This window comes from Balaenoptera borealis, assembly GCF_965194805.1.
Source record: "Balaenoptera borealis genome assembly, chromosome: 1".
Lineage (NCBI taxonomy): Eukaryota > Metazoa > Chordata > Mammalia > Artiodactyla > Balaenopteridae > Balaenoptera > Balaenoptera borealis.
The window spans coordinates 187,448,165-187,472,865 of record NC_138860.1 but is presented as its reverse complement, the minus strand read 5'-3'; the positions used below and the strand labels follow the sequence as shown (position 1 = coordinate 187,472,865).

Below are 24,701 nucleotides of genomic sequence, written 5' to 3'. Positions count from 1 at the left end.
TGAATTTTGAAAATAGTTTTATTAGCCATTTTATTTCTTATTTAAAATGCACAATTTGATGTTTTGACATCTGTACACATCCATGATATTACCCCCACAATGAAGATAGTGAGCATTTCCATCATTCCAAAATTTCTCCCAAGCAACCACTGATCTGTTTTCTGTCACTATAGATTAGTTTGCGTTTCCTACAATTTTACATAATTGAAATAATATAGTATATACTTTTTTGTCTGGCTTCTTTCATTCAGCAGAATTACTCTGAGATTCATGCATACTGTAGCATGTGTCAACAGTCATATCTTTTTATTGCTGCGTAGTATTCGATTGCATGGATATACTACAGCTTGTTTATCCGTTCACCTAGGGATGCACTTTGATACTGTGTCCAGTTTGGGGCCATTACAAATAACCCTGCTATGCACATTTGTGTACAAGCCTTTGTATGGATATATGGACATACGCTTTAATTTCTTTGGGTAAATACCTAGGAGGGAACGCTGGATCATATGGTAGATGTATGTTTAACTTTGGAAGAGACTGGCAAACTATCTTTGAAAGTAGCTGTACCATTTGCATTCCTAACAGCAGTGTACCAGCAAGAGTTTCTCCACATCCCTGTCAGTACTTGATATAGTTGGTCTTTTTAATTTTAGGCATTCTAACAGGTAGGTAGAGGTATCTCACTTTGGTTTTAATTTGCATTTCCCTAATTACTAATAATTTAAGCATCTTTTCATGTGCTCACTTACCATCACATGTCTTCTTTGGGGAAGTATTTATTCAAATCTTCTGCCCAGTTAAAAAATGGAGTTGTTTGTTTTCTTATTATTGAGTTTTGAGAGTTCTTTATACATTATACATCTAGATACAAGTCTTTCTCAGAGATATGATTGGCAAATACTTTGTGCCAGTCTGCAGCTTGTCTCTTCATTTTCATAACAGTGCCTTACAAATAGCAGAAATTCTTAATTTTGTCCAAGTCCAATTTATCAACATTTTCCTGTATGGATTGTGCTTTGGGTGTTGTTTTGTGCAACTCAAGCTCGCAAATATTTATCTCTTATGTTCTATTCTAGAAGTTTTATAGTTTAAGGTTTTGATTTAGGCCTATCATCCATTTTGAGTTAATTTTTATACCTGACGTGAAGTATGGATAAAAGTTCTTCTTCTTCTTCTTCTTTTTTCCTTTTTTGCATGTGGATGTAGTTGCGCCAGAACATTTGTTAGAAATACTATCCTGTCACCATTCAATTGCTTTGGTCAAAAATCAGTGGTCTATATCTAAATCTGTTTTGATTACTGTAGCTTTATAATAATTTTGACATCAGGTAATATTAGTCCTCCAACTTCATCTTTCTCAAAGTTGTTTTGGTAATTCTAGCTTCTTTGCATTTCCACATAAACTGTAGAATCAGCTTGTCAACTTCTATCCCCCCCAAGACGTCCTGCTGGGATTTTGATTGGAATTGTGTTGAATCTATAGATCATCTTGGGGAGGATTAAGCCAACCTTGCATTCCTAAAATAAATCCCACCTGGACAGGATATATTATTGTCCTTATAACACTTTATTGTATTCTATTTAAAGTTGGTTAATAATTTTCCTATCTATGTTTATGAGGGTGTTGGTCTGTAGTTTTCTGTCTCTAGTTTGGTTTTGGTATCAGAGTAATGATGGTTTCTAAAATGATTTAAGAAGTATTCCTTCCTCTTAATTTTCTGGAAGAGTTTGTGTCACATTGGTATTATTTCTTCCTTAAATCTTTGGTAGAATTCACCAGTAAGTCCATCTGGGCCTGGAGTTTCCTTTGTGGGGAGGTTTTTAACTACGAGTTCAATTTCTTTAGTTGATGGAGGACTATACAGGTTATCTATTTCTTATTGTGTGGCCTTTGGCACTTAGTATCTTTTGAGGAGCTTGTCTATTTCACCTAAGTTGCCAAATTATTGGCATAAAACTGTTCATAATATTCCCTTCTTATCCCATCACCTTGCTGTATTCTATTGGGTAGAAGCGAGTCAGGTTTATCCAGGCTCAGACTGTACGTCCACTCCCACCAACGACAAATGCACCAGACCATCTTCTATTTTACTCCAGAGGCAGCTAATGTGTTTGGATGACCCTGGGCTCACTCAGCCAACATTGTGGTGGGCGTCTCCTTTATTGTTTTGCTCTTGCACCACCAACTGGGCCCAGCACCATGAGACCCGGGCTTCCACTTCAGGACAGGCTTATCTGTGGCTCATGGGAAAGGCTGGTGGAGAAGACCTCTAGATGGGGTATGTGATCTAGGAGGGAGGAATCATCATTCTGGGGGAGAATCCTGGTGAGCTCCTGGAATTCCTGTATGAAATACCCGGGCTGGATGAGCCACAGGACCTGCTGGGGCCACATCTTGAACCTCCTGAAGATTCAGTCACTGCCACAGGGCATTGGACACATCTTTGTAAAGAGAGCGAGGCCTGCGGCGGGGGGGGGGGGGGGGGGTGCGTTCTGGGATGAGTGTGCTGGGGGGCTCAGCTAACAGATAGGTTATAATAGTAATCATAAAAATTACCCCTGACATTTGTAAAATGCTTCTTAACTTACCAAGCATTTCCACCTGGTTTGTATGAGGCAAGAATGATCAGCCTTAACTCAGGGATGCAGAAACTGAAGCTAAACAAGATTAACTTACTTGACAAAGGACCAGATAGGCAAAAATGTTGGGGCCCCAAAAAAGATCTTAAGATGGTTTTAAATGATTTCTGTAAATTTTTTGACATGCCTCTGTTCAAAAGTTGCAGTCTGATTCCACCCACCCTCAGTGTGGGCTGGAATTAGTGACTAGTTTCTAAAGAACAGAATGTGGCAGAACTGATGCTATCTATGTGATGTTCAAAGCTAGGGGTGTGAGTGTGTATAGCATTTTGTTTCTCTCTCTCCTTCCCCCACACGCAGGAATCCAGCTACCAAGGTATGAGGAAGCCCAGATCATGCGTCAGTTTCAGCCAGCATCAACCATCAGAAATGCGAGTGAACAACTCCTGCAATCTGTAAACGCTGACCAGGATTAGCCCTGCAACCTTCAGCCACAGAGAGAGAGGAAGCCACCCCAGGAAGGCGATGGAATCCAGAGCCTTGGTTTCTAGTTCTTTGATTCTCTGACACGTTGATCAGGATTCAGCCTCCATATCAAATGCTGAACTTGAAAAATTTTACTTTAAAAAAGTGTGTCCATCCACCATCTGAGTTTTGATGCTGATGTAGAATCGGCGAATCTATTCTTGCCAATCAATACTCACGTACCTGCCCGTCCTCCTAGGTCATTCCTCCCAGGGTTAGCGTTGGAAGCTAACTGCTTCTTAACTAGATCAGGGACCAAACTGGAAGACCAAAGTCTTCCAGTTGCCACTGGGGGCACAGAAATCTCACAGCAGTCACCTTCCCTCGAGGCCTGGGGCAGGGAGACCCTTCCTCAGAGAAGGAAGCCTTAAATGTGCCACCTGGGGGACGAGTTGAGCCACTAAAAGGAAGTCTCCCTGGCAGGCAGAGACGGTACGTGAGGCCCAGCATCTGTGATTTCTTCTTTCTTCTCCAGAAACTCCACTCTGTTTCTCTGGGCAAAAATTCGCTTTATCTCCATAAATGTTCGGCCCTTGGTCTCAGGAATGACCACGTAGATGTAAACAGCAGTGAGGAGGCAGATTCTGGCAAAGATAATGAAGCTGTAGGCACCACTGACCTCCTAGGCCAAGAGACAAGAAAACAGGACGGGACGGAGGAAGAAAGGAATGCCAGGGACAGCTCTGGGTGAGGCCTTTGTGAGTCACACAGGAGTTTCTCAGTGGCCAGTTCTACTTTACACCCAGAGGAGTGGAATAGCTAGACAATTGGGTCCTGCCCTCACATCAAAAAGGACTCGGCCTTTTAACAACAGGGACAGAATGTCCTCTAGGCTTGACTGCACACCTTCAGAAACAGAGGAAGGAGGCGGACGTGGGGGAATCGTTCCCTCGCCCTGGCTCTAGCTTGCTTTGCACTTGGCTGACCAGAGCCCCTACATAATGAACGCATCACCGCCTGAGTGTGGGACCTCCCTTCAGTGGTGGGAAACTGGCGTAGTTACCGTTTGGCTGAAGTGGCGCCATGTGTGTTTTATGCATCTTGGAGAGCCGCCCCCCACCCCTTGTCAAATTAGCAGCTGTTCTTAGCAGAAGAGGGACCCCTGCCTATTTCCCGGAGCCCCTTCTGCCTGGGGCGGGGTGGGGAGGCAAGACGGAGCAGGAATTGGGGGCAAGGGGCCGCCCCCCCCCCCCGCCGCCGTGCTCCCCACCGCACGTCCCCACTCACCTGGACGGACGGGAACACGAAGCCCACGATGACGCTGGTGAGCCCGAGCACGGCCCCGTCCACCGCGAGGACTGCAGGAAGATCGCCGTCCTCACCACGGAGGGCACGGGACCTGGGGGCAGAGAGCGCAGGGCCAGTGGAGCGGAGAGGGGCACGGAGGGTCCTTTAGGGGCACAGTCTGTTCCGGATGGCCGAGGAAGCTCACATGTCTCCTCCTGGGTGCGCCCATAGCTGAGCTTCGAGCTGAGCCTCTGAGGGCCTCGAGGTCACACCAAGGCCGCTCTACCCCGTGGTGGTGTCATTTTGAAATTCGCAGACAAGGGGAGCGGGAGCACAGCTGAATGAGCGCTTGCGCCTGGGACGTGCTGCCCCCTGTGGTAGATCTGGGGAATGGCAGGCACCTCGCCTTGGGGCAGTTTCTCAACCTTTTTTCATTCAGGAGTCTTGTCTAAAATGTCTAAGGCCATTTTCCCCCCTTAATCACCATCCCTCATGAAATTATAATACAACAGATATACTGTATATCCGTTTATATACAGTAGGTCTGTCTATGACTTTATATATTCTTTATATATTAACATATTATCTATATTCTTTATTAAAAAAATAAGATTCTGTCTCCCTCCCCCCAGTTAATTTCCGACCCTTGAAGATGGAGAGGAATTCAGAGCCCCGGAATGAGCTGCCCTCGGGACGTCAAATGGGAAACTCCTACAACTGGTGAGGAGGGGGCCCCTTCCTCAGGGCTTTGTGCCCCAAAGGGGTAGCAGTGAGGGAAGTTATCCACGCTGCCCTCCCTGGCCTCCTCCCTCCTGCCCCCTGGGCCGGGCACCCAAGCAGCCCTTTAGGAGCCGGCTCACATGTCAAATCAGCCCACCATCTGACCCCGCATCTGCCAGCACAGCTGATTACCCCTGGTCTTCCAGGAGGAGCCCGAAGCCCAGAGAAGCACAGTGGCTTGCTTCGGGGAACGCACAGGCAGTAAGGGGCGGAATGGTCCAGAACCCAGGTCTCCTGACACAAACACCAGCACTGCTCCCACCAGGCCCTCCTGCCTCCGTATTGGAGGTGTGCCGGGAAGGCTTCCTGTCAAAAACCCCACTTAAATATCCTTCAACATGACCGTGTCGGTCTGATTCACAGCTGCATCCCCAGTGCCTGGCACAGCAGGTGTTCCATCAGCATGTGTTCAATGGATCAATACCTTTATTTTGGTTTATGGACAGCTCTTTCAAAACCAAGATTCTGCAGGGAATATTCTAGTCTTAGGAGTCAGAGGGGTCTTTCCCCAAGCAGTGGGAACTGCGTTAGATTCTCAGGAGGACACACGAGGGAGGGGAAGTCTGGAGTCTGGAGGCTGCCCCCAAGGAAGGTGGAAGTGAAGGCCCAAGGCTGCCAGCACATGGACACGGGGATAAAGCAACACAGAACTGTAGCTGGAGGCCAAGGCACCAAAGACAATTGAGCGTCGGGTGGGCTGTGGGCTTGGAGGCTAAAGTGAGCATGTAGAGGGTTTGGATGTGAACTGAGGGACCCCCAGTGGGGTCTGGCTGGCAAGAGCTCCCTCTTTGCAGAGGCACATCTCCTTCTTGGGCACTGGAACTGAAGCTGGGCAACTCTGGGAGCCACAGGAGATTGGGGGGCCCCCAGCCTGGCCGTGGCACTGGTTGGTACTTAGTAAATGTTTGTTGAATGAATGAATGAATGTGAGCTGGAATGGCCTTTCAAGAAAAAGGTAAACTGAACTGAGAATTCCAGTGTGGGTGGGGCTTGTGTAGGAACGGGGAAAAGGTGGAGAGAACATCATGAGACTCCCCAATCAAGGGCATCCATTCATTCAAGAAATACCGGGCACCTCCTATGTACCAGGCCCTGGGGGACAGTGGGGCATGCAGGTGCTCACTGGGCCCGATGGAATGTCCTGTGATGTAGGCGAAGACACAGATGATGCCAAGGTAAGACAGCTCAGGGACCGTGCTCTGTGGGGAGGGGCAGGGCTGTCCGCGCCTGAGAGGCCCAGGCCTGGGACCTCTAAGAGCCTGAGGCCAAGAGCCCCACGTGCAGACAAGCCCACGTGCGGGCCTCACCTTCCTGCCACAGGGAGGCGCCACACCTGGATTTCTGAGCACCTGCGTGGGCCTCCAGGGCTCTGAGGGCAAGAGAGGGAAGATGAGACCAGGAGTGACACCTAGCATTCTAGTCAACGGGGGCTTCCAGGAGCCGTACCTGATTGAGAGGAACGTAACAGGAGGAACGCCGACCACTTAGTTATTTTCTGCCCTTCACAGATGCTGACCCACTGAATCTTCTTGACAGCCCTCTGAGGGAGGATATTATTGTCTCAATCCTACAAATGTGGAATCAGAGCACAGAGCGCCTGAACACAGACAAAGAGGACACTGGGTCCCTCAGGGGTCCAGCAATGGCCCAAGTCAAATGACCAGCAGGGGATGCAGCTGGGACCCGGATTCTGCACTCTCTGCTAGAATCCTTCTAGAAGGCATCAGACCAGGAGAGCTGGCAGACCCCATCTCTGCTCCCCACTACCAGGGCAGCAGATGACACAAACTCAGGGTGAACAGACGTCAATCAAACTAAGTATGCAGGTAACTGTTTCACTACAGTTATGAAAAACGCTGCGAAGGTGGGGTTCGTGCAGGGCTGGCGGTGGACGTGGACCAAGAACGACTCCTTCAATGAAGTTGTCTCCAGGGGGCAAGGTGAGAGGTGAGCTGGGGGAGGGGCAGCCTCCTAGAATCGATGACTTGGGGGTGAAGAGCCAGCCAGGCTGTGGAGCAGAGGCGTGACGAGCTCTGATCCACGCAGGCAGGCAGGGTGGGGTCCGTTTCAATATTTGAAGCAAAAGAGGAGTTGGCTGCAGCTGGAGGGGATATCCTGGGTCTGGTGCCACCTGGGCAGCTGCTGGTTACGTTTTCAGGCAGAGCCAACAGGACTGGCCAATGGGTTGGGAGGAGAGAGTGACAGAAAAAAAGTTGCCGGGGATGCCACCAAGGTTTCCAAAAGGCAACTGGCAACTATCTCTATAGATAATGTCCAGTTTTATTTACTTCTTTTCACCTAAGTCCCTAAATGTCCTAAGAACTTAGATTATTTTCAAATGAGAAAATAAGGTCTTTAAAAAGGAAACTTTGATTAAACCAAAACAGGACTGTAACTAGCTTTTTTTAAAAAATCACTTCCTTTTTTTTTTTTTTGGTAAAGATTTATTTATTATTTATCTATTTATTTAATTTATTTTTGGCTCCGTTGTGTGTGGCACACGGGATATTCGTTGTGGTGCACGAGCTTCCCTCTAGCTGTGGCGCGCGGGTTCCAGAGCGTGTGGGCTCTGTAGTTTGCCGCACGCTGGCTCTAGTCGAGGTGCGCGGGCTCAGTAGTTGTGGCGCGTGGGCTCAGTAGTTGTGGCGCGCTGGCTCAGTAGTTGTGGCGCACGGGCTTAGTTGCCCCGCGGCATGTGGGATCTTAGTTCCCCGACCAGGGATCGAACCTGCATCCCCTGCATTGTAAGGCAGATTCTTTACCACTGGACCACCAGGGAAGTCCCTGAAACTAGCATTTTCCTCGATAGCTGCATCATCACCCTCCACCTCGCCTGTTCCTCCACATGCTCCCCTGCCCTGCTGTTCCCTGACCACAGCCAGCTTCGTCCCCCTGAGGGTCCTTGCGCTCACCCAGGAATTATAAAGGAAGTCATGATGGAGAGGACAGCTTGGCAAAAAAAGGCAAGGAATGAAGACATTGTCTCTGAATTACAAGAATAATCTCTTCGCACATTCTCATCGTCACATACGATTGTGTTTTCAACTACAGACGGTCCCCTGACTTAAGAAGGTCCAAAAATTTCAACTTTACCGTGGTGGGAAAGTGATACACAGTCACTAGAAACTATACTTCAGGGACTTCCCTGGTGGCGCAGTCGTTAAGAATCTGCCTGCTAATGTAAGGGATGCAGGTTTGATCCCTGGTCCAGGAAGATCCCACATGCCACGAATCGCCACAACTGCTGAGCCTGCGTGCCTAGAGCCCGTACCCGAGCGTAGCAACGAAGACCCAACGCAGCCAAAAATAAATGAATTTATAAAAAAAAATAAGAAACTGTACTTTGAATTTTGATCTTTTCCCCGGGCTATCAATAGGCAGTACGATCCTCTCTTGTGACGCCAGGCAGCTCCCCGTCAGCCACGTGATCATGAGGGTCAGTGACAATCACGCTGTTTTTCATTTTCTGTACAGTATTCAATAACTTACATGAGACATTCAACACTTCGTTATAAAATAAGCTTTGTTAAATGATTTTGCCCGACTGTAGACGAATGGACGTTTTCTAACCACATTAAAGGTAAGCTGGGCTAAGCGATGATGTTTAGTAGGTTAGGTGTATTAAATGCATTTTTGATTTACAATATTTCAACTTACGATGGGTTTATTGGGGATGTAACCCCAGTGTAAGTCAAGGAAGATCTGTATATAGTTTTTTTTTTTTTTTAAACAGGAGAAAATCAAACAAAGTTTAATAACACGTATATAAGGCAGAGACCCAGGAAAACTAACTCTCTATCTGTGTATGGTTGTTTTTTTTTTTCTTTGGCCCTGCCATGCGGCATGTGGGATCTTAGTTTCCTGACCAGGGATCGAACCTGGGCCTCCTACAGTGGAAGCACAGAGTCCTAACCACTGGACCGCCAGGGAAGTCCCATCTGCGTGTAGCTTTAATTGTAAAGGCACAGTTACTGCAAAAGCAACAACAGGGCAGAAACAGCTGAGGATATACAAAATGCTGTCTGCTTTCAGAATATTTAATACTATGGCCATCCTATGTATTTTCAAAATTTTTGTAGAACACGCATAACAAAAATATGCTAAGAAAATGACAAATTAAAGTGATGTATTTCTTGTTTGGGCGGCCTTTTGTGTTTTAATTTTACTCCGATATGATTCCCAGCTACTCCATAGCCTCTCATTGCTTCTTTTCCTACTTCTTCCTGATCGGGGCTCCAAGATATTTTTAATAGTAGAGACCGACATGCTTGTTGACACGTGTTAGGATTTCAAGATGAGAGCTCTACCCCATTTTATACTTGGGGCACACATCAATCAGACCAAGCTCACCTGCCAGCACCTCACCTTCATTCTCCACGTCCTCCATCCTAAACTTCCTATTGGCCTGTGAGTGGTGTTCCTACTTGAGTTAAGGTATCTTCCTCTTTGTCTTACCACATACGAATACGTTTGGTCCCTGGTCATCACTTATCCTCACACTAGTGTACTCTGCCGTCCACGCCGACCTCTGTTCTCATTTTCTTCTGCTTGTTGAATGGAATGACGTCCGATCTTCCGTCTCTTTATTCTACTCTAGATCATTATTGGTGGGCATCTTCTAGTGCAGTGCGCTTAAGCATTTGCATATTGAAATATATGTTTTATGGAACTTCTTGTTTCTCCTTTACTTCATGGTTAGGACATTCGATTTAATTATTTATTTGCATGTACATGGATAGGTAATTGAAGTCACCCACGAACTCTACTTCAGGACGGGCCATTACATTGCACACGAAGGGGGCGTGGAGTTTGACACGCGGAGTTTGAGATCACTGGCTCTAGGGGTGTGGGTTCTGTTACAGGGACCTCCCACCCCCCTGCTCGTCACCCCCTGCGTGCTCCGCCCCCGTCCCACCCCTCTGCGTGCCCCGCCCCCGCCCCACCCCTCTGCATGCCCCGCCCCCATCCCACCCCTCTGCGTGCCCCGCCCCGTCCCACCCCTCTGCGTGCCCCGCCCCGCCCCTCTGCGTGCCCCGCCCCCGCCCCACCCCTCGGCGTGCCCCCGCCCCGTCCCTTCCGGGCAGGAGAGCGAGGTCCGACCTGGAAGCGCAGCGCCGAGACGCGGATGCCGTAGCCGACCAGCAGGAGGCGCCGCCTACCCAGCCGCTCGACGGCGCCTGCCTGGAGGGGATGGGCGGGCGGTGAGGAGCCTCGACGGCACCAGGCGGGGGGCGCCTGGAATTCTTGGGCCTGGGCCCCCCAGTACCTCCTCAGCCCCTCCTTAAGTGCCCACTCGCCCCTGCTGCCTGCTCCGTGGAACTTAGACCCTTATCCCGACGGGAACTTGACGTTCGTGCCGCAGACTCTGCGCCACTACTCCTCCCTGTCTCAGGCGTCTACAGACCCCGGGTCTAGGCTCCTTGACCACCTCCCCACCCCAGCCCCCGCCCCCCCCCGCACTGTAATAACTACGTTTTCTAGTTTCTGCGTCTGATGCTTTGACATCTGGGGGCCCTCCTGACGCTGGAGAGACTGCCCCCTGCACACACCGTTAGCCAGTTTCTAGAGATAGCAGACAGCTCAGCTGTGTGTGCGCCCGGAAACCAGCCCGGAGCTACCCCATCCCCACCCCCTGCTCCATCAGGCTCTCACCTGCCCCTGCCGCCCCCAGCCAGCCTCCCCCTGCCTTATCACCCAGGGCAGGTACCAGACAACCAGGAAAAGCCCGGCATCGATGCCCTGGAACCTCCGGAAATCTTTCAAACTAGGCAGTCCTAAACCTGCTTACCCTGTCTTGCCTGTTCCTTCCCACGGAAACCACAAAGGCTCTTGCCCACGTACTGCTGCCCCCCGCCCGCCCCCAGATGCTTCTCCATGTGGCCTTGTGTGCACCTCTCTCCCTTGGGAACCGTGAGCAACGCTGTCTTTTCAGTGGCAATCATCTCACACCCCCAAAATAATAATAATACCTACATTTTCAAATAGCTCCCTCCCATTACCTGCTACTTCAGTTCACATCGAGGCCACCCAGACTCTGGCTTCACATCATGAGGGTCCCTCTCACCCCCAGGTACTTTCTTTTCCACTGCCAGGAAACACACACCTCCTGATCAGCCTGTACCTTCTCGAATATTCCAAGCTTGGACAATGCTTCGTCCGACCAGCATGCCTTCCTTCCTTCTTGTTCTAATGCCCTTTTCATTCTACTCCATCCTCACCTGCAGCATCCACAACAGTGCCATCAGCAAGGCATCACCGTCACTCCATGCCAGGCCCTGTACGGTCACTTTACACATGTCCCCTCCGTCCTCCCAACAACCCTACAGACGGAGATTATCACTGCCATTCAGTGAGGGCCCAACAGGAGCAAAACGGCAATCCCAGGACTGTATAAACAAGGTAGAGGTAAGACCAATGTGTCCTACTGTGCTTAGTACCCAGACACCGCTCCTCAGGGAGAGAGAGGGAGGCATCCCTGTCTTTCTGGCTTGGGTTTCTCCAGGTAGGATGATGGGGAAGAGGGTCCTAGTTATGACGATGTACCCTAGAGGAGGAGGGCTCTGAGGACAGAGGGTAGACCCTGCCCTAGAGGAAGGCGAGGGGCTACGGGAATCCGCTGGAGGAAGGGGTGCACAGACTCCAGGAAGGGTGGAGAATTGGGCCTGGGGGCCTCCCAGCTCCTCCCATTTCCGGCGCTTTTCCTTCACTCGGCCCTCCCCATCATGCTGAATCCTCTGAAATTTGATTGGGGCTTAAACTGGCTCTGGGGGAAATACAGATAAGTAATAAATAATTTTCTAAAACACCTTTGACCTCCAAGGTAACTCAAGAAACAGGAACCAAAATAATAGTGAGATAACTTGGAAAAGTTCTAGAGAAAGGACCATCATGGTCACTTGACCTTGTAAATGAGCACACCTCTGTCTATTCACTTTTTAACACAGGCATAAGTGGTTCAGATTTCAAATATAAAACTCTGAAATAATAGTTTTATGCCAACAGTAAACAACACCTGCATCGGTATACTGGGTATTACAGTCACCGTAACCATTTTACAAAGGAAGAAACTTGAATTTGAAGGTGTTTAAGTGGCCTGGTTAAGGTCACACTGTGGTAAGTATGGGCACATCCAAAAGTCTGTGTCCCTCCAGTCACCCCAGGACCAGTGCCACCAGCAGTGGACCCTGGGGGGCTCTTGTCTGCCTGCGGGGCACCGACTCAGAGATGCCCAATGGGAAGGACACTTCTGGGTGGCTCACTGAGATGACGGTCATCACTATGTTGACCATGCTGGCACCCACTGTTACTTACTGGGAATGAGCCACCTCCATGTCAGCTGAGGGAGGCGTAGATCATGTCCACGTAGTAGGTGACCTAAAACAAAAGCACAAGGGCTGTGAGGAGAGGCCTGGAGGCCCAGGCCGCTGACAACCTTCCTGACTCTATAACACACAGTCCTGAAAGCCTAGGGGACCCCTTGGACAGGAAGGAGGCAGTAGGTGGGAGAAAAGAGCCGTGACCTGAAGACTTGAGACCTGGGATGGAGGCTGGCTCTGCCGGAGCCCAGGTTATAGCTCTTCCCCTCTCGGGGCCTTGAGTTCTGCATCTGTAAAATGGGACCCTGAGATTTCTCCCTCTGTCGCTTTGTTAGTCTATGATCTCAGGCCCCGCAGAATGACCCCTCGCCTCTCATTCCAGGCCTAGGCAACCCCAAGCTCAGCTTCTCTCCTGGCCCAGCCCCAAGGATGTGGGCAGTGCAGCACTTCCGAAAGCCACCACGTGCCCTGGCCCCTGCCTGGGCTGTGTACCACTCAACGTCTCCTGCTGAGCATCTGTGAGTCCCCGAGGGCCTGATGCCACCACTTCCTGACACTTTCCTTAAGCACCATATGGGTTACGCATCCAGTCTCTGACGTTTCTGGAAGCAGCCTCCCACCCTTGTTTTTGCAGATCTTCACCCTTCGCCAACACCACCAATAGATACAATTATAGCAAAAGAACCGCGCATACTGCGTTGACCCTGGAGAGCTGCTGGCCGGCCATGGGCACGATGATGGAGACCAGCTGCCGGCGGACAGGCGGAAACGTGAAGAGGCTGAGCACGGACAGGCGGCCCTCGGCCCTCTCGGCCTGTCCTCCACGCGCATTTCTTCCATCTCGTCCTCCACATCTGCCCAGCCTCTCAGCTTCCGCAGAGCTGCGGGGAGCAGAGCGGTCCCCTCCTGTTGCTGACAGCAGCTGACCCAAGGCTTAGGGACACACAGGGGGGCAGCTCCCCAGGAGCTCGGCCCAGTCCTGGCCACAGGCTCCCCGTTTTCCCAGGGCAGGATGCTCATTGGACCCCAGCTAGGCCCCCAACACTGTGACCGTGTCCCCCGTCACAACCACGCCCCCACCTGGGCAAGCTTGCAGAAGTCAACGCCCACCAACCATGATGCCGGCTCTGACTGTGTTCTCCGCTGGACCACACCCCAGAGCTGCCCTGGACTCCCCAGTGCCAGCGGCACCTCTGTCCCGTCCCACTGGTGCCTGCGTCGTGGAGTGCCTTTCCCCACCCTGCCCCCTGCCCGTTCTCTGCTTTGGGCACTAGGGAGGGATGTTTGGCGTGCACGGGGAGGCGGCTGGGAAGTGAACATGGTGGGAGGGTCTTGACGGAGCAGCCTGTATCTCCAGTACCTTGTCAAACTTCTTCTTCATCTCTTTTCTGAATCAGGGTGGACCTCGGGCTCTCAGGGAAGAAGGGCAGAGAGGGGAGCCAAAGCAGTGTGGGGACCCCTGTGAGTACCAAGTGCACAGGCCAGCCTGGAAGGACCCAACACTGAGAATAGCCTGGAAGAACCCAACACTGAGAATAGCCCGGAAGGACCCAACACTGAGAACATGAACACCCAACACTGGGGAATCCCTGCCCTCCAGCCGACCTTCCGCATGTCCTGACTCTGTCCTGACTCTGTCCTCTTACAAACTCACTCACCCACATTGTTCCAGCCCTCCGTGAGAGCCAAGGATGGCAGGGACCTAGTCCTTGCCGAGATGTGGCTGCCCAGGACCCACCCACAGCAGGGTTCCACATGGAGAAAATCATTACAATTTTCAAAAGATCTGCTCTTAACTCATTCTGCAGGAAGAGTATTGCTTTTCTTAGGAACAGCATATGATTTAAAAGTGTGAGCCTTAGAAAAAGTGAACCCATGTCTTGTTCCTAACTTTATGGCTGGAAATGGCATAATCTCTGCCTTGCTGGAGGCTGGGGTCGCGGAGGGTGCTGAAACCAGCACTGTGGCTGTGTGAGCTCCTTCTGGAAGGTCTGGGTTAAGGAGGCGGCATTGAGATTCGTCTAAGCCTTACTAGCTATGATGGGAACCGGAAGAGTTATTTCACTTCTCTAAGCCTCAGTTTTCTCATCAGTAAAATAAAGATGATGATGATGATGATGATGGTGATAAAGTGCCCCCTGAAGAGTGGTGAGGGGTGACAGGCATCGCACACTAGGCATCAGCACAAGGCAGCTGTTGGCAGCAACGGGCCCAGTCTGGCTTCCCCTTCAGCTGCACTGGGGTAGTTTGGGAATCGTTAAAACTAATAACCTTTCACTGAGCACGACTGGGTCCTGAGTCTCTTCAAGGTACTCTGGGGAATACAAAGTCATAAATCCACCCATTAAGGAATTCCTGTGGAATTTAAGTAATTTGAAAATGTTTACGAGGAAAAAATAAATAAATAAACAAACCCCGCTGTGTTCTCGTGGGCCTTTAATGTTGGCCTGCATTCAAGCCACACTCTCGGGGCCATTGTCTCGCCCACTCCCCCAGAGGACCATTTCCCCCTTTCTCCTCTGTCCTAAAGCTTCCCTCCCGCTTCCCCAACCCGCCCTCTCAGGCAATGGCCTGGCCACCTTTCACTTGGATTGAGTCTTTTTAAAAAATTTTTGGCCACACCCCACGGCATGTGGGATCTTAGTTCCCAGATCAGGGATTGAACCCCTGCCCCTTGCATTGGAAGGCAGAATCTTAACCACTGGACTGCCGGGGAAGTCCTAAATTGAGGATTGAGTCTTTTTTTAAAATTTTTTGTCAGTTGGAAAGTAGAAGCAACCAGAAGAAAACGTCTAGAGGAGCCCCGTCCACCCACGTGACAGTGACCTTGGCTGTGTGCCTGCCCCTCCTGCATCGATTGCCCTCGCTGCAGGACCGTTCCCACAGCGTCCCAGCTGAAAAAACAAAGAAAACAAAAAACCCTTCTCTCCAGCCTGCTTCCCCTTCCAGCTACCCCCCAACTTCTCTCCTTCCTTTACAGCAAAACTCCCAAGAGTCGTGTGTGCCCCTTGTCTCCGGTCTCCTCCTCCCAGTCCCACGCACAATTTGTCCCCATCGCTCACCCGAACTGCTCTCGTCAAGGTCACCCGTCTCCAGCGAGCCACACATTGCCCAACCCAAAGGGCACCTCTTGGCCTCACCTGACTTGATCCGCCAGACACATGGGCACAGCCGAGCCCCATGTGTCCAGACCCCTCCCCCTCGGCCCCGCCATAGTTCCCACGCTCCCTCTCCCCGCCCCCCGCCTCCCCCCCACCCCACACCACACCTCGGTGAGCCGCAGGTACCTGTACGATTGCCCAGGATGGCTTGCAGGCTGAAGATCTGTGCTAGGAAGATCCCCACAATGACAAACACCTCTGTCATTGTTCCCAGAGCACCCCTAAGGTTCTTGGGAGCTAACTCTCCCAGGTGCATGGGAAGGGCACTGTAGGAGATGCCTGGACCTAGCAAAACAAAGACCAGGGGAGGAGAAAAGAAACGGTCCCAGCCTCCTGGGGCCCGGAAACCTGAGATTTAATTCATCTCATAGTCCCTGAGTTTCTCTGTGGTGTCAGCACCACTGACGGGCAGCCTGTAACCCCCCGCTTCCCCTCCATGGAGATGGAAATTGGCTCCATGGACTGTTTAGTTCGCACTAAGAAGGAAGCCTTTCCAGAATCCTCAGACTCCCAGGGGGCACGGCAGGATATCCTCTCCTTCCTCGCTGCGGAGCTGGGGCCCCTCGTTACAGGCAAGGACTGTGTTCCTGGGATGTGGGACTGAAAGATAAGCCTTTGGCTTGGGATTATTTTCTGATTTTTCTGAACCACAGGTTACTTGTATCACTTTTTTTTTTTTTTTTTAATAGAAGAAACCACCATAGTTAAGAATGCTCAGTCCCCTGCTGACAGAGTCCCCAGATTCTGTACTCTTTTGCTTGAAGCTCCTCATCCTCAGTGTGAACTCTACACCTTCCTTGGAAGATACCTAGTAAAGCCTTATCAGTTTATACTTCAAGGTAAAAGTGTGTTTTTAAAGATCTTCCCCTGATAGATTTTGTTAAATAAGGGGAAGGGGAGAGAGAACATGAGGTTTTCGAGAGTCCGGGGATGGAGACAAGAGGATGCACCCAAAGGGAAAAGAGCCATTCAGAACCAGGAAGACCCCTGCCGCCCCTGCTTCCAGCCTTGGCCAGTGGTGCTGGGTGTGTCTGACTCAGACCCTTCCCCCCACTGGTGACCCTGAGCATGGGCTTGGGGCTTCAGCCATCACTGTAGGTACCTGCACAGACTCCCAGCGCCACTCGAGATCAGCTCGGAAGCTGTGCTCACTTTGCTGACTCCCTTCGGGATGGCAGGAAGACATTGTTGATCAGCAGTGTTCCCTTTCTGCAAGGACAGCAGAGCCCAGAGGGCAGGGGGGCCGAGGCAGCAGAAGCTCTCTTGACACCAACTCCTATTCTCCAGTGCAGCCGTTATAGAAGTGCCAGGAACGTGCCTGAGAAAGGCTGATGGCTGGGAAGCACAGAAAGCAAGGACCAGTGGGCAGAGGTCCCAGGAAGGGAGGTTTGGGGTCGGCAGGGGTGGGGTGAGGAGTGGGAGCACGCTAACCACTGGAGCTGCCTGAAGATGGTAGGGAAGGGAAAAGGAATGGGCCTGCCTCTGCAGGTAGCGAGCTTCCTGTCACTGGTGGTATTCAAGCAGAGACTAGGCCGGATGAAGACTGTCAAGAATGGTGAACAGGGGAACCCCACAACAGGTGAGAGACAGAGCTGGATTAGATGATCGCTAAGATTCCTCCCAAGGCTGAAAAACCATGAGTCTATGAAGTGGGGGGAGGGAGTATCTGAAAAATAGAACTATGCTGGATGCCCCCTGCCTGTCCCCCAGGATCCATACCTACCTTCCAGACTGTGTTCTGTGCCCCATGCTGACTGGCATCAGTGGCTCCCTTGCCCCCTCATCCCCACATGTGGCTTGGATTTTGCCAAAGGAGAAAACAGCAGTGGATCCGGAAGGAAGATGGTGGCCCAGCTACAGCGTGGCTGCTGGCTGCCCCACCCTTGGTGATCTCGCCACACGCTGCCCACATTCGAGGACCATCAGGACCCTGACTGACACAGGTGCATCATCTCTGATGCCAGGACTGGGGGAGGGGGGATCTCTAAACAGAAACCCAGACACCCCTCCTGGGGGGATAGTCCTAAGAGATCTACAAAAGTCCCCTGCTAGGCAACACTGAGGACTCATCAGATACACAGACTGGTTTTCTCAGGCCACTTTTCTCTTCCTGGGGTGGCCATACCCCCGAGAGAACTGCCGTCAAAGCCCAAACTCAGAGCAGAGGATCAGCCAGCCCAGAGGCTGCAGGTCCAGAGAGAACAAACAGCCCACACGAACCCCTTCCTGATGACCAGGAAGCCTTAGCTTAGCTCAGGGCTTGCCCCGACCCCACTAGGGCAAGGCCAGCTCCACCACACCAGCTGGTCTCAGGGTCCTCATGTGCAAAATGAGAGCAATGATGAAACCATCTCTGAGGTCCCAAGTTCTGTGACTCTGGGTTCAGACAAGGAGGTGGGGGCCAAGCTTCTGGAACAGTCCAATCACTCTTGGTGTAGCTGAGAAGAGCACAGTCTGAATTACAAAAAAGTTTGGATTATGGCATAATTGCAATATAGTGCATGTTTCCTTCATTCAAGTGTACAACGAATGGCAAATTAATTGTTAATCAACTATCTATAAGAAGAGGTCCTATGAGTCCTGCTTTATACATAATTAATTTTCAATTGCCAATATTTTCTTTGTTTTTTTGTTTGTTTTTGTTTGTTTGTTTGGCTGAGACTTGCCATTTGTGGGCTCTTAGTTCCCTGACCAGGGATTGAACCCCGGCTCTCAGCAATGAGAGCTCGGGGTCCTAACCACTGGACCACCAGGGAATTCCCCAGTATTTTCTTTTATGCATGAAAACTGAACTGGTATGGTTCTTTAAGAGCTAGTTTTCTTTAGAGGACTTCCCACTCCTCCCTACAAACTGCCGACCATGGCACATCAAGTCCAAGTGTAACTGTGAATTCCAAAGAGTGAGATCCGGCCACATGGAATTCCGTGGGGCCTCACCCTGAGAACTTGGCTCACGCCCTTCCTTCCTGGGAACCTTGATCTGGACATCCCTCCTTATCTGCAGAGTCATGCCTTGGCAGCAACTGGGCTTACGTGTAAAGATTAGTGAGTCTGTGTAAACCAAGCAAAGTACAAGAACTATTCTTCATTCTCAAACAAGACACAAGTCAGGGGCACATGGACTGACTCAGTCTGAACCCCAAACCTCAGAACAACACAGGTGAGGCTGCACGGGGAGAGGCTGCAGCTGTTACAACTTGGAGCCATGGGTCACCTGACCTCAAGTTAAACCCAGTCAACAAGCATTTATTGAACACCTGCTAGAAGTGTTGAGTATGGTCAGGACTTTGCTCTCAAAGGCTGATCCATCTCCACGGGGTGGGCAACAGAGGGGCAGCTGACAAGGGGAAGAAATCCCAAGGGATTCAAGGACTTGCTTTAGGGTCAGGATGTCTATGGCAAAGTGGGGGCTGGACTTCAGGCCTCCTGATTTTCAAGGTCGCACAACTCCCCACCACATGCACAAATGCCAAGAGACAGTATGCTTTACTAATGTGAATTTTGAGTGACAGCAGCACCCTTCTTCTTTACCTGCCACATTTGTCAACCAGCAGGCCAATAAGCAGGGGCCCCACCAAGATGCCCAGAGGAGACATGGACATGGTGCAGGACCACAGCAGCACCATGACTTTCTCATCCATGAAGGCTCCGTGTTGCTGAAAGTAGGTTTCATTATAAAAGGACTTCAAGACCTGGAAGACATTGCCCCATCCATAGATAATCAGGCAACTCATGAGAGACCAAGAGGTAATGTTCTCAGTTGCCTCTGGTCATTGTCCTGAAGGATGTGTCTACCAACACCCTCAGGACACAATTGATTCTCTGTTGTTACCTGGAGATAAAAAAAAAAAGCTTACTGTATGATGGGGTGAGATGGGGAACCAGACTGCTCAAAATGTTAAAAATTCACTGCTGGGAATTCCCTGGTGGTCCAGCAGTTAGGACTCCAAGCTTCTACGCCAGGGGGTGCAGGTTTGATCCCTGGTTGGGGAACTAAGAACCCACATGCTGAGCGGCATGGCAAAAAAAAAAAAAAATCACTTTGCAGAACCTTGCTGTGCAAGAGGCAACATAAGAAATATTGTTACTTCAAGACAGTATGGTACTGGCACAAAAACAGAAATATAGATCAGTGGAACAGGATAGAAAGCCCAGAGATAATCCCATGCACATATGGTCACCTTATTTTTGATAAAGGAGGCAAGAATATACAATGGAGAAAAGACAGCCTCTTCAATAAGTGGTGCTGGGAAAACTGGACACCTACATGTAAAAGAATGAAATTAGAACACTCCCTAACACCATACACAAAAATAAACTCAAAATGGATTAAAGACCTAAATGTAAGGCCAGACACTATAAAACTTTTAGAGGAAAACATAGGCAGAACACCCTATGACATAAATCACAGCAAGATTCTTTTTGACCCACCTCCTAGAGAAATGGAAATAAAAACAAAAATAAACAAGTGGGAGCTAATGAAACTTAAAAGCTTTTGCACAGCAAAGGAAACCATAAACAAGATGAAAAGACAACCCTCAGAATGGGAGAAAATATTTGCAAACGAAGCAACTGACAAAGGATTAATCTCCAAAATATACAAGCAGCTCATGCAGCTCAATATCAAAAAAACAAACAGCCCAATCCAAAAATTGGCAGAAGACCTAAACAGACATTTCTCCAAAGAAGATATACAGATTGCCAACAAACACATGAAAGGATGCTCAACATCACTAATCATTAGAGAAATGCAAATCAAAACTACAATGAGGTATCCCTCACACCGGTCATAATGGCCAGCATCAAAAAGTCTACAAACAATAAATGCTGGAGAGGGTGTGGAAAAAAGGGAACCCTCTTGCACTGTTGGTGGGAATGTAAATTGATACAGCCACTATGGAGAGCAGTATGGAGGTTCCTTAAAAAACTAAAAACAGAATTACCATACAACCCAGCAATCCCACTACTGGGCATATACCCTGAGAAAACCATAATTCAAAAAGAGTCATGTACCAAAATGTTCACTGCAGCTCTATTTACAATAGCCAGGACATGGAAGCAACCAAAGTGTCCATCATCAGATGAATGGATAAAGAAGATGTGGCACATATATACAATGGAATATTACTCAGCCATAAAAAGAAACGAAATGGAGGTATTTGTAGTGAGGTGGATGGAGTTAGAGTCTGTCATACAGAGTGAAGTAAGTCAGAAAGAGAAAAACAAATACAGTATGCTAACACATATATATGGAATCTAAGAAAAAAAAAAAAAAGGTCATGAAGAACCTAATGGCAAGATGGGAATAAAGACACAGACCTACTAGAGAATGGACTTGAGGATATGGGGAGTGGGAGGGGTAAGATGTGACAGGGTGAGAGAGTGGCATGGATATATATACACTACCAAATGTAAAATAGATAGCTAGTGGGAAGCAGTCACATAGCACAGGGAGATCAGCTCGGTGCTTTGTGACCACCTAGAGGGGTGGGATAGGGAGGGTGGGAGGGAGGGAGATGCAAGAGGGAAGAGATATGGGAACATATGTATATGTATAACTGATTCACTTTGTTATAAAGCAGAAATTAACAGACCATTGTAAAGCAATTATACTCCAATAAAGATGTTAAAAAAAAAAAAAAAAAAAGAGTCATGTACCACAATGTTCATTGCAGCTCTATTTACAATAGCCAGGACATGGAATCAACCTAAATGTTCATCGACAGATGAATGGATAAAGAAGATATGGCACATATATACAATGGAATATTACTCAGCTATAAAAAGAAACGAAATTGAGTTATTTGTAGTGAGGTGGATGGACCTAGAGTCTGTCAGACAGAGTGAAGTAAGTCAGAAAGAGAAAAACAAATACCGTATGCTAACACATATATATGGAATCTAAAAAAAAAAAAAAAAAGGTTCTGAAGAACCTTGGGGCAGGACAGGAATAAAGACGCAGATGTAGAGAATGGACCTGAGGACACGGGGAGGGGGAAGGGTAAGCTGGGACAAAGTGAGAGAGTGGCACTGACATATATACACTACCAAATATAAAATAGATAGCTAGTGGGAAGCAGCCACATAGCACAGGGAGATCACCTCGGTGCTTTGTGTCCACCTAGAGGGGTGGGATAGGGAGGGTGGGAGGGAGAAGCAAGAGGGAGGAGATATGGGGATATATGTATATGTATAGCTGATACACTTTGTTATAAAGCAGAAACTAACACACCATTGTAAAGCAATTATACTCCAATAAAGATGCTAAAAAAAAAAAAGAAATATTGTTACTAATTGTATGACTTTGCGCAAGTTCTACCTCTGTAAGTCTTAGTTTCCTCCTTGGTTATAGAAATAATATATATCCAATAGAGAATTTATGAGCATTCACTGTGATATAGTGATGGTACATTGCTTGACTGGGAAAAAAAATGTTCCTTCAATGGTAATAATGATAAGTATATTAATATAAGCCATGAGCAACTACTGCAGTACCTCCTATAAAGCAGAATAAAGTGTAGCTATAAAGTAATGACAGTGATTTTTAAAAGTAGAGCAGGACTCATACACCCAAATGAATGGGAACAGACACTGCGTCCTGTCCTTGCCCTTTCAGGGACCTTCTTCCTGTAACTATTCCCTGTCTGTCCTGCATCACTGGTTCATTTATTTTATTTTTTTTTTGGCCACGTAGCATGGCTTGTGGGATTGAAGCTTGTGGGCCCAGGTTCAATCCCTGACCTGGGCCCTCCACAGTGAAAGCACCAAGTCCTAACCACTGGACCACCAGAGAATTCCCAGTCCATCTTTCTTTACTGCATCCTTCTCATCACAATACTAACATGACTCTTGCCCTAAAAAACCCTAACACAACCCGCCTTCTCCCTTCACTAAGTTTCATTTTTTATTCCCCTGTGCAGCAAAACTCCTTAAAAAGCTGTCTCTCCTCCACCCCACCCATTCTCCCCGAACCCACTCCAATCAAGCTTTTGTCTCAACTCAGCTGCTCTTGTCAAGGTCACGCATGCCCTCCATGAGGTCAAAGCCAGTGGTCAACTCTCACTCTTCATCTTTACTCGTCATCAGGGCCTGTCCCTCCCTCCTGACTCACATGCTTTACTAGACCTTTGGGATACTCTTTTTCCTTTGCTTCCCTTCACCCCAATCCCAACCCCTAAGGGTTTAGTCCTTGATCCCATCCTCTTTGTCATCTGCAAGTGGCCTTCCCAGGGGAACGGCAGTGGGACTAAGGCCCAAAGCGACTGGGCAGGGAATCCAAGTCCATCCCCTCCCACCCCCTTCCCAATGTGCCCGGAAAGGATGACACTGCAGGGCAGGGGGGGGAGGGGGAGGGGAATAGCCCACAACCCTAGTCATTCCCTGGTCTGCAGAGGCCGGCCTCCCAAGAGTACTAGAGGAAGGCAGCTGCTTCCGGAAAAAAGCCGGTGGCTTCCGGAAGAAAGATGGCGGCCTCCACAGAGCAAGATGGCAGCCTTCTCCTGCCCACCTCTTGCCCACCCACTTTGTGCGGCTTGTTAACCACAGCGATGTTGCAGCCATGTTGGAAGGCCGAGCCAAAGGCTGTGCTCAGCGTGGGTTGGAGGCGCTGCGGGAGAGGAGGTTTACGGTCAGGAACTGGGAGGTTAGTCCTGGGAACTTCCGGAAGTGGGGCCGAGGCTGGGCTGGAAGTGGGGGTGGAGGACCCCAGGCCATGCCCAGGGGAGTGGGGAAGGTGCCGGAGGCTGGGGGGAGTGGATGGCATCATTTCCTGTTCCTTGAACGCATCCCCCTCCTTAAAGATATATCTGTGCGTCTCCTCTGGGCCTGGCCCTGGATGAAGTAGGGGAAGCTTCAGGAAAAAGGTCCAGCGTACTGTGCCCTTGAGGAGCTTACATTCTAGTGAGGGGAGGCCAACAAAACAAAACAAAAACACAGACAAGTACGAGACCTCCAAATAACGGTAAGGCTATGAGGACAATAAAACAGGTAATGGGATAGAAGCCAATGGGGGACAGAGGAGGGGGCTCTCTGAGCAGGTGCCTTTAAGCTGAAACCTGAAAGGATGAGGTGGGCCTGTGAGCTGCTGGGGGAGGAGTTTTCCGGACAGAGGAAGCAGCAAACAAAGGCATGGCTTGCCTTTCACTCCTGGACAGACCCTGAGGAAAACCAAGGCAATCACGTTTCCATGGCTACCCCAGCACCCAGGGTAGTTCCCGGGAACTGGCCCCCCGGGCCAAAGTCTGAGGAGGGGCCAGCAGAACTGGGGCAGGGTCTGTGGCTGCCTGAGTCGGTGCCACCCAGGGCTCCAAGAAGCCAGCTGGTGCAGAGCCATGGCCCCAGACCATCCCCCCACCCCTCTGCTTGCCTGTTACCTGCACCTCTGACCCCCCCCCCACCCCCCCACTATCTGCCTGACTGCCGACAGCCCTCAGCCCTGTGCAGCCAGCAAACCAGCCAGGCAGACAAAAGCAGGATTTGGGCAACTTCAGAGGCTGGGGGAACAGGACGGGGACGGGGGTCTCCCACACTTCCCTAGAGCTGGACTCAACCCCTCCTCTCTTGTGTCTGAACTGGGATGTTTGGGGAAGCTGCTTCCCCCCCACTGCTCTCCCAGGGCGGGTGGCTCCCCAGGAAAGGCAGGGGCAGTGTTGTCCTCTCCTTGCTAGAAGCATTTCAGGGGTCTTCCCCTCCCTCCACAGTCCCCTCACCTGCTGGCAAAGGGACAGTGGCAGTGACAGTTTCCTAGACTTGGCACTTACCCCTTCCCTGGGGGGGTGGGGTGGGTGGAGGAGTCCCTGCCTCTTTTTTTCTCTGTCCTTGTTCAGCTGAGAAACAGGTGTGCTCTGCCTCCCAAGTGACACCTGGGTCCTGCTCTGTGTTGACAGCCTGGGGCCTGCGAGGCTTTATTACCCTTTTGGTCTCTGGACCCTGCTGACTTTCCCCAGGAGAATATTTTCCTTGGACATGTTGATAAGATAAAGATTCACACTCAGCGTGAATTTTGTCTTTGTCTCCATCAAGCCTCAAACCAGAAACTCTCTGGTTGCACCAAGGAGAAGAAAAATACCACCTGCCCTGGGTCCCTAGAAATGAGGTGTCTTGGAAACCA

General features: G+C 49.8%; 1 protein-coding gene and 1 long non-coding RNA gene across 2 annotated transcripts; one reads left to right on the top strand and one right to left on the bottom strand.

The window, feature by feature from the left end:
- On the bottom strand, positions 1-23,398 carry SLC2A7 (solute carrier family 2 member 7). Its single transcript, XM_082390910.1, is given in 18 exon segments — positions 1-3,730; positions 4,336-4,397; positions 4,400-4,447; positions 6,239-6,314; positions 10,216-10,296; positions 12,375-12,422; positions 12,426-12,455; positions 12,457-12,489; positions 13,126-13,250; positions 13,253-13,312; positions 13,792-13,795; positions 13,799-13,917; positions 15,719-15,871; positions 16,695-16,723; positions 16,725-16,770; positions 16,773-16,801; positions 19,124-19,284; positions 23,115-23,398. Coding segments are annotated over 18 exon segments (1,569 nt in total). The 5' UTR covers positions 23,358-23,398; the 3' UTR covers positions 1-3,508.
- On the top strand, positions 23,151-24,701 carry LOC309628237. The gene is made up of 3 exons (XR_014244255.1): positions 23,151-23,234; positions 23,392-23,552; positions 24,614-24,701. It is a non-coding gene; the product is annotated as an uncharacterized lncRNA (long non-coding RNA).